Below are 10,237 nucleotides of genomic sequence, written 5' to 3'. Positions count from 1 at the left end.
ATTTGCTGTATGTTGGTTGGGTATGGAGATTGAGGGGGTGTAACCCGGGGTGTCTTCCCCATTTGCAGCACGGAGCTGGCGGTCCGGAAGTTACGCCAGGAGTGGCAGATCTTGCCGGTGGTGAAGCAGATTGACACGGTGGCTGCTGAGTGGCCGGCACAGACCAATTACCTGTACCTGACCTACAATGGCACAGAGCACGACCTGCAATTCCAGGAGCCGCACGTCATGGTGATTGGCTCTGGAGTTTATCGCATCGGCAGCAGTGTGGAGTTTGATTGGTGTGCGGTGGGCTGTATCCAGGAACTGCGCAAGGTGAGTAGGGAGGTGCCTGCAATTTGTGGACTGCTCCTCTAGGGCGGGGCATGTGAGTGAGGTCCCACCCCCTGTTATCCACCCAGCTCCAGACATCTTTTTTTTATTCTAGGTATATGAAAGTTGTATTTTATGTGTCACATACATTCTGTGACTTCCTGTCCGTGTGACAACCTCAGCTCTGCTCTATTCTGCGGTCATAGAGGGCCTGAGAGGATCCCCCTCCCCCCAAACATTTTGTATTCAGTTCTTTGAACGACAGAACCCCTCCTCCTATGTTTTGTCATCTGTTAGTCCAAAACAGGAAGTGACTTACTGGCGGGATTGCCAGTAGTATGATGTTTGTTTTCCCTCGGTTTAAACCCGTTTATTCTGTTTTTCTCAGATGGGCTTTAAGACGATTATGGTGAATTATAACCCGGAGACGGTCAGCACCGACTATGACATGTGCAACAGACTGTACTTTGATGAGATCTCCTTCGAGGTGAGTGCCAGTCCGCAATGGGCACCACCGGTCTAAGACTGAGGACCCGGAGCCACCATTACAAGTTATAAAGTTTCCTTTTCTGTTTTGTGGAAATCCTAAATATAAGTTCTGATTTTGCTCCACCCCCTGACATGCCCTAAAAATGTGATGGGTTATCTTGGCTCCTCCCCCTGTCCTGCCCTAAAAATGTGATGGCTGACCTTGGCTCCTCCCCCTGTCATGCCCTAAAAATGTGATGTGTTATCTTGGCTCCTCCCCCTGTCCTGCCCCATAGGTCCATTAATATGATGGGTGACATAGGTAACCAATGAGAAGGCAGAGGGGCGGATCCAGACTCCGCTGTTTTTTTTATCCTCAGATTTATTAGGTTTATTGCAGTAGATTTCTAGCTGGGGCTCCAAGTGCCCTCCTGGTCAGCAGGGACACAAAAGACCCTCGGGGGGCCACAGGTAAATTTAATGGCAGATTGTTACCCCATCAGTGACTCCTCTTATCTCCTCCCCCAGGTGGTGATGGACATCTATGAGCTGGAGAACCCAGAGGGGATCATTCTGTCGATGGGGGGGCAACTTCCCAACAACATCGCCATGTCCCTACACCGCCAGCAATGCCGCGTCCTGGGCACCTAGCCGGAAGCCATCGACTCTGCAGAGAACCGCTTTAAGTTCTCCCGTATGCTGGATACCATCGGGATCAGCCAACCACAGTGGAAGGAGCTGTCTGATATGGAGGTATTGGGGTCCTGCCCTGACCAATAAGGGAAGACTAATAGAAGGGGATAGCATGCAGTGTTACTGCACGGTGTAATTCCAATGATAAGACACTAGGGGGCACACACACATCTCGCAATCATCTGCTTGATTTACCGCTGCTGAGATTATATCGGCCACATAGAGAGGGCATTGGTTTGGGTGTCTGATCATTGGCTTTATTTTATTGTTGCATAAAGGTTTGAACCAAATCCTGCATACACATTCACTCCAACCCAGGCATATTCACTGTACATAGAATCAGGAGCTTGGAACTTTCACATAAGATTTACCATTCTCCATAATGAAATCTGTGGGGCGGGGGGGATAAGGGGGTGTGTGGTGATGGCTATTAGCAGCAGCAGATTAATGCTCGAGTTATTATATATTATACTGAAAGCATGAATTAAATGGAGTATTCTCTGTATAACGTTTGTACCCCTCCCCCATACTAACCCACCGCCACACCTGCTGCATGTTGGTGCAAAGCTTTCAGGTGCCCCCTCTGTTGCCCCCTCTCTCATGCTTCTATTTGCCCCTCTCTCCAGTCTGCCGTGCAGTTCTGTACCTCGGTGGGGTTCCCCTGCGTGGTGCGCCCATCCTACGTTCTGAGTGGGGCAGCCATGAACGTGGCCTATTCAGAAGAAGATCTGGAGAAAGTGCTGAGCACCGCCGTGGCGGTGTCCAAAGAATATCCCGTGGTCATCTCCAAATTCATCCAGGAAGCCAAGGTCAGTCTGCTCCCCATCTAACATGGCGATCTGGGAAGTGATGCTGCAATGTACACATGGCACCCGGAGACGTCTAAAGGCAGGGTACCCCTCGGGTGCTGCAATGTACACATAGCATCCGGAGACGTCTAAGGGTATCCCCCAGATGAATGTAATATTTCTGTGCTGAGTCTCTGATTACAGGAACTCCACCATTTATGTAATGTTGTGTTCTTTGCAGGAGATAGATGTGGATGCTGTGGCCTGTGATGGGGTGGTGGTGGCCATCGCTATTTCTGAACATGTTGAGAATGCCGGAGTCCATTCTGGAGATGCTACACTGGTCACCCCCGCTCAGGACATTACCCCCAAAACCCTGGAGAGGATCAAAACCATTGTGCACTCGGTGGGGCTGGAGCTGCAGGTGACTGGGCCATTCAACCTGCAGCTTATTGCCAAGGTAAGCGTCCATCCACGGCGCGTCCATCCACGGCGCGTCCATCCACGGCCCGTCCATCCACGGCCCGTCCATCCAGGGCCCGTCCATCCACGTGTCCATTATGAGGAGTCATTTCTGTTTATTAAAGAGAACCTGTCACAAGAAATAATGGGGCCTATTGGGGCAGTGTCTGGCAAACCATGTAAACCCGTAGCCCATTGTTTGGATTCCCAAGGTGCTTGGATGAGCTCAGGGCTTCCATCTCCTCCCACACATGGGGTGTCTCTTTGATTCCCCCCCCCCCCTAATATTCTCCTTCTCGTCTCCTCCGCAGGATGATCAGCTGAAAGTCATAGAGTGCAACGTTCGAGTCTCCCGCTCCTTTCCCTTTGTCTCCAAGACTTTGGGGGTGGATATGGTGGCACTGGCCACGCAGGTGATCATGGGAGAGGAAGTGGAGCCGGTTGGAGTAATGACGGGGACAGGAGTGGTTGGTGTGAAGGTTTGTATGACCTCCTGTCCTTCTGATTATTCCTGTGGTATGTAGTGTGTGTTATCTGTGGCCTCTCCATTCAAGGTGCCTCAGTTTTCCTTCTCCCGTCTGGCCGGAGCAGATGTGGTCCTCGGTGTGGAGATGACCAGCACAGGGGAGGTGGCCTGCTTCGGGGAGAACCGATATGAAGCCTATCTGAAGGCCATGCTGAGTACCGGCTTCAAGATTCCCCAGCACAACATCCTGCTGACTATTGGCAGCTACAAAGTAAGGGTGTGGGGGGGTCCGGGGCCCATTACTAAATGGAAAATCAGATGGGTTCCCTCAGGGAGGTTCTCGTCAGTCTGTAAAAAGGGATTTCTGGTGCTGATTGTCCTTTTGGCCTTGTGGTTGTTCTGGGTCCGAGTTACCTTTGGGGAGACTTTTATTTCCATTTAATGTGATATCGGTGACTTCCACCCCTGAGCACTTTATATTCTTCACAATGCTTCCGTGGCCCTCCACTCCCAGTGTCATACAACCCCCCCTTACTAAGGTTCTTGTCACGTACAGAATATTTACCCAGAATTCCCTTTCCAGGGAAGCGTTACCCCGGCCCACTTGTATCTGGCACTGGGGTGGTTCTGTTTCCCGATTGGTTGGGATTTTTGTGATTATTCTCACAGTAAACATTTCCCGGGTTCCGCTCATTATGGCAACGTTTTCCCTCTTTCTCCTTTACAGAATAAGAGCGAGCTTCTGCCCACGGTGCGTACCCTGGAGACCCTCGGGTATAGCCTATACGCCAGCCTTGGCACAGCCGACTTCTATACAGAGCACGGAATCAAGGTGAGCCCACGTCACCATTGGGTCACGGTTTGTGTCCCCATCAGTGCTAATGGCTGCCACTGTCTTACAGATAAAGGCCATGGATTGGGTCTTCGAGGATCCGGACAGCGATGGACCTATGAAAGAGAAGCAGAGGAGCATCATGGATCATCTGTCTGAGAACCACTTTGATTTGGTCATCAATCTGTCCATGAGAAACTCGGGGGGCCGCCGGCTGTCCTCCTTCGTCACACGCGGGTACCGGACCCGCCGATTGGCCGTGGACTATTCTGTCCCACTAATTATTGATATCAAGTGCACCAAACTATTTGTAGAGGTGAGCAATGCAGAGGGCATGTACAGCAATTCCCTCCTTGTCTGTAGGGGGCGCCATGTTCCATGTAGCATCTAAAATGTCTGAATTGTGCTGTGTGGGTCCAGGTTCCGGCACCTTAATAACTACCACAGGGTGGAATGAGCGTTGGCTGGAAATCTGACGTACCCGGAAGTGGCCGCTGATAATAGAGATCCGACGTACCCGGAAGTGGCCGCTGATAATAGAGATCCGACGTACCCGGAAGTGGCCACTGATAATAGAGATCTGACGTACCCGGAAGTAGCCACTGATAATAGAGATCTGACGTACCCGGAAGTAGCCGCTTACCCGGAAGTAGCCGCTGATAATGGAGATCTGACGTACCTGGAAGTAGCCGCTAAGAGATCTGACGTACCCGGAAGTAGTCGCTGATAATGGGGATCTGACGTACCCGGAAGTAGTTGCTGAACATAGAGATCTGATGACCTCCACATTCTAATACAAGATCCTGAAATGGAGATAATGGCGTTGTGGGGCTTCGGGTCCTATAACAGCAAACAATGGGAAGCCCTCTGATCTCGGGCCCTGAGACTGCTGGGGAGGAGCCGTACATGGCAGACGTGGATTGCTCTGTGTGTTTATTACAGATCTTATTATATCTTCCTTCATAAAATCAGATTGTTGAGGCTACAAACAGCGAGATTTTCTTTGTTGGTTTCTTTCTGTACGTTACCTGAATTTTATTCTTTAATGCCGATTCTGAATGTTCTGTTCTAGGCTTTGCGTCAGATTGGCGCCGCCCCCCCTGTAAAGACCCACGTGGACTGTATGACCTCCCAGAAATTTATCCGTCTGCCAGGTGAGGGGAAGGGGGTCATTGTGGTATTGCCGGGCGTTGTTATTGTACTCCAGGTAATCTGGAATATTTCTTTTTCGGAATAATTTCTTATTGAATTTACAAGACCGAAACAAAACGAGGGAATCACACAAAGTAACTAGAAATATATTGAGCATTGATATATATTATTGTAAGGAAAACTCCCTACATGCAGGATAAAACCTTTGGAACACAGAAGGGGAACAATGGAATGAAGAGGGGAGGATTTTCATAATCTATGGTAGCCAGTCATAGTATCTGATAGCCAAGACGTTTCATAGAGGAGACTCGTCTCCCAGGATAGCTCGATACGGGGGACAGCCAGGCACCAGCAATACTTTAGCAGCTGTTAGGAAATGTCGCATGAGACTGGGCTGTGGATGAAGAAGTAGATCTGCGGTGATCTGCGTTCAGGGAATCTCTCGGAATTGGCATTAAGTTATGTAAGTAGATTTTCAACCTTCGTCCAGAACCATGAGCCACCAGACATGTAAAAATGACCCAATTGGGAAACGGAGGGGAGATCGTTCAGGACGAGTAGGTACCATATACCACCTATAGAAAGCACCTTAAAGCAAGGGAACCCCAAATCTGGGACCAGACCGATGGGTCCAATTCCTAAAAGTCCCTTGCTCAATAACGAACATAGGAAGGAGGGAAGAATAGAGGGAAGAGTGGAATCAGAAGACCTAAGGGTAAGAATGAATTGAGCAATCTGTAAATATATAAAGAATCTGCTGTTGGGAAAATGACAATATCCCATCTTGGGATCGGGATTTACATACATGAGGAATATTCCTAACGATGACCACGTTCCGTGTCCTTATATCATTTCTGCTTCTCATCTCCTCAGGTCTCATTGACGTCCATGTACATCTGCGAGAACCTGGTGCCACACATAAAGAAGATTTCTCCACTGGCACGGCAGCAGCACTGGCAGGAGGGGTCACTATGGTGTGTGCCATGCCAAACACCAATCCAGCCATCACCGATGCTGCCACCTTTTCCCTGGCACAGAAGGTAAGTCACACACTTTGATACTATAGTGTCACACTTTGCCACTCCTCCCTCTGATTCCTCACAATCTTCCAATCACAGCTAGCAGAGGCCGGTGCCCGCTGTGACTATGCCCTCTTCCTGGGTGCCAGTTCTGAGAATGCCGCATCCCTCTCCTCTATTGCCAGTGCAGCAGCCGGGCTGAAGATGTATCTGAATGACACTTACTCGCAGCTGAAGATGGACAATGTCTCTCTGTGGATGGAGGTGAGTGCTGCTCTCCCCTTTCAGTATTGCCCCAGTCTGAGGAACCCTTTGGGGGGTCTTTGGGGTCCCAGATGGGCAGAATCCTGCTGTCCTCTGAGTTGTGGATTTTGTGTTCAGTGCCCGACACCAATCCTAGAACTGTTCAAAATCAAATCTCCGGCTCTATAAATGAAATTCTGTCAGGTTTTATTGTCCCCGCTTGTCCTAAAGACATTCACAGAAAATGATAGAGCTCTAAATATAAAACAGGAAATCTGACATTCACCCAAACATTCCCTGGTGGGAAATTATTACTGCCATTGAATCTGCACTCTGAGGCCTCCTCTGTTTGGGGTGACATCTTGGGACCCCCCCGGGGTTATTGGGTTCTGGGCGGCACCTAAACCTCTTTCATTACCTTTTGCAGCACTTTGAGAAGTGGCCGTCCCACCTGCCAATTGTGGCTCACGCAGAGAACCAGACGGTTGCAGCAATTCTAATGGTGGCTCAGCTATACAAGCGTTCAGTTCACATCTGCCATGTGGCCAAGAAGGAGGAGGTAAGTGGCCATGAGGGGTAGAGGTAGGTGGCCCGAGGTGGTGGGGTGGGGGTGGTAGAGGTAAGTGGCCACGAGGAGGGGGGCAGAGGTAAGTCCCCTATCTATGCCATCAGATGCCCACATACTCTGTCACTCTGCATTCTTAGATTCTGATCATTAAAGCTGCAAAGCAGAAAGGAATTAATGTGACCTGTGAAGTGGCCCCTCACCACCTCTTCCTGTGTCTGGAGGACCTGGAGCGACTGGGAAATGAGAAAGGGCAAGTCAGACCCATGCTGGGGACCCGAGCGGACATGCAGGCCTTGTGGGACAACCTGGACATCATTGACTGCTTTGCCACGGACCACGGTAATAGTTGTGAGGTTCTGCCAGCGTATGATTGGACAATGTCTGCAGGTTGATGTGTGATAAAGCCGGTGACCCCAGACTTCAGTCAGGCACTTTGTTGTCACAGGAAGTGGGCAGATTTCAGGAAGCGTCGGGTTTGTTGTTTTCACGATCACAAATCTCCCAATAAACATTGATAATCCCCTCCCCCACAGCCCCGCACAGTGTGGAGGAAAAGGAAAGCCCAAACCCTCCCCCTGGGTATCCCGGCCTGGAGACCATGCTCCCCTTACTGCTCACCGCTGTTAGTGAAGGTCGGCTGACCATTGATGACATCATCAAACGTCTGTATGACAACCCGCGCAAAATCTTCTCTCTGCCGGTGCAGGAAAATACATATGTGGAGGTAAGTGACCGGTCTTCCCACAATGCCCCTCTGCTGTCCACTCTCGGCCTCTCTCCCTTCCTCTCTCCCTTCCCCCCCTCTTTCATGCCAACGTCTGGTTTCTTTCCAGGTGGATTTGGAACACGAGTGGGTTGTCCCACAATCGATGAAATTCACCAAATCTAAGTGGACCCCATTTGAGGGTTTGAGGGTGAAGGGAGCCGTGCGTAGGGTTGTTCTTCGGGGTGAAGTTGCGTACATTGATGGTCAGGTAAGTCCTCAAGCTAGCCACCTATCTGTGATGTGTTGAAGTCTCCCATGAACCCACCGATCTTCCCGTTTCCTAGGTCCTGGTGCCGGCTGGGTATGGTCAGGATGTCAGGAAATGGACGGCTCCATTGGCTCCTCTGCCTCTCCCCACCCAGACTAAAGAAGTCCTTAAGGTCAGTCCCCGCAATGGTGCAATGTTTAGGAGGATCATCTCTATCCATTCTGATATGGTGACTTTCCATGATGATGGTTTCATTTTAGACTCCGGAACGCCATCGTCATGTGACTGTTCAGAGTGATGCCATTCGGAGCCGGGCCCCCAGTCCTCGGAGGACCACCGCTGCTGGCGATGCCCGCTTCCATCTGCCACCACGAATCCACCGCTCGTCTGACCCTGGCCTGCCAGGTAATGCATGAGGAGAAGGTGTTACAGGCAGACTATTACAGCCCACTAGGGGCAGCGTTCCCTGTAGGTAAAAAGCTGTAATGGTTGGGGTTATGACCCCGGGGGGCTGCACCCACTATGTGTGCCAAGGCCCGGGAGGGAAAGTTCAATAAGAATGAAGAGCAAAGATTTTATATCTTGGGGGCCCAAAGAGTTCAATGTAGATAAATCCTTTGTGGGCCTTAATGGGGGTCCTTATCATATGTGGGCCTTGATGGGGGACCTGGAATCTTTTGTGGCCCTCAATGGGGGGGCCCTGAATCCTTTGTGATCATTGTAGTTTAATATGGCCAGTAAGGAGTTGCCATTGGCTGCCTTAAAAGTTCCTTCCCCCAGCAGTTGGATAAAGCATTGCTGTAATCCCCTCCCCCCAGGCTCCTCCCATTAGTTGCGGAGTGTCTGCGCAGTTCTGGTGCAGGGCTCAGGGTCCCATATAGCAATGCAGTGTTATGGTAGGTAGGGGGCGCTATGTCCAGCCTACTAACTTTTCATTGTGGTGTCCAGTACGGCGGAGGATGTCGGTCACTCAGCGCGGGGGGAATGCGGTGAAGATGGGTAACGTTCATCAATCTGTAAAATTCACTGACTGAAATCATGATGATCCTTTGTAATGGGGGGGGGGGTCAGGGTGGGGGCCGGGCTCTCTGCTGGGGAAATGGCGGCCAGTCACATGACGTGCTTCCTGGTGATCTCAGGATTGGAACCTCTAGTTGGTATAATGGCGGCCTAATTTATTCAGTGGTGACTCCGCCCCCAGACTCCTAAATATTTCTGTAATTCATCCTGATTGTATCTGTTGGCGAGATTCAGCGGCATGTAGGTGGGTGACCAATCAGACGACAGAATGGTGCAGGGTGTGGCACTTGCCATTGGTTCCCGGACCGCGTTAATTTCCTCTTATGTTCCTCGAGTATCTTTGTGCCGCTGAATGTCGCCAGAACCTTTCCTAATCTCTGGAGGTGGGTGTGGCTGCTGGAGGTTTGCCAAGCTCTGTCATTGGTGGATTAGTTCTGTCTCCAGACTCCTCCCCCACGGAACCTGCAGTGCTGACCTCCATGTTGTGTACCTCAGCCTGAACAGTGGGTGGCGCTCTTTTTCCTGTCTTCATGACAGCAGTGACATGGGGGTTTCGGCGGGGCCCTTGTACAGATTTGTCCCTTCCCAGCTATGGGGGATGCAGAGCTTGGCAGGTTTCCTTTTTTATGTTAAGGTAAATATCGAGAGATGTGACCCCCGCCTATTGAATTTGTATGAATGTCGCCAACCCATCAAATACAAGGAAATATCAAAGTGAAAGAGAAGGGTTTGAGTGGCAAAGGTTAGCGGTATATATTTGGCACACGCGAGTATGCTGCCGCTAACGTGGGGAGTGACATAAAGTGCAATAGATCAAGAACAAAATAAAGAAATGAGCGTAATAACACAGCGGGGGCCCCCTCCGGTACCAGGCAATCGGCTGCCTGAGCGAGTGAGCATGCTCAGTCTCGTCCCGACGCGTTTCGCCAATGGGCTTCATCAGGGGATACAAAAGTATAAGAAAGCATTGACAAATGTATAAATCATCATATAACAATGCAATCCAATAATAAAGATGGATACAATACATTCATTGACGTGAATATCACAAAGATCCCATTATACGGGTCCGGGAACATATTCCCAATAAACTCGAAATGTTACAGAACGTTACGGAACATTCCTGGCGATCTATTCATACGATTAGAGAAATATAAATGGCTTCATGAAGGTTTACCTCTTTATTATTATTAAACAGGATTTATATAGCGCCAACATATTACGCAGCGCTGTACATTAA

The 10,237-nt window shown here is 50.1% G+C and overlaps 1 protein-coding gene across 1 annotated transcript in view; it reads left to right on the top strand.

Annotated features, from left to right (window-relative positions):
- The window catches only part of CAD (carbamoyl-phosphate synthetase 2, aspartate transcarbamylase, and dihydroorotase), a 26,867-nt gene that overhangs the window by 13,459 nt on the left and 3,171 nt on the right, over positions 1–10,237 (top strand). The window contains 19 exon segments of the mRNA XM_072408513.1: positions 69–315; positions 701–799; positions 1,309–1,533; positions 2,100–2,282; positions 2,503–2,721; positions 3,035–3,202; positions 3,278–3,460; positions 3,917–4,021; positions 4,092–4,337; positions 5,094–5,175; positions 6,047–6,213; positions 6,292–6,456; positions 6,863–6,994; positions 7,141–7,342; positions 7,537–7,727; positions 7,837–7,977; positions 8,054–8,149; positions 8,238–8,382; positions 8,926–8,976. Coding sequence (XP_072264614.1) covers positions 69–315; positions 701–799; positions 1,309–1,533; positions 2,100–2,282; positions 2,503–2,721; positions 3,035–3,202; positions 3,278–3,460; positions 3,917–4,021; positions 4,092–4,337; positions 5,094–5,175; positions 6,047–6,213; positions 6,292–6,456; positions 6,863–6,994; positions 7,141–7,342; positions 7,537–7,727; positions 7,837–7,977; positions 8,054–8,149; positions 8,238–8,382; positions 8,926–8,976 — 3,047 coding nt within the window.

Source organism: Pyxicephalus adspersus, chromosome 4 (genome assembly GCF_032062135.1).
Source record: "Pyxicephalus adspersus chromosome 4, UCB_Pads_2.0, whole genome shotgun sequence".
Lineage (NCBI taxonomy): Eukaryota > Metazoa > Chordata > Amphibia > Anura > Pyxicephalidae > Pyxicephalus > Pyxicephalus adspersus.
The sequence above is the reverse complement of the archived record's forward strand: the minus strand, read 5'-3'. Positions and strand labels throughout refer to the sequence as shown.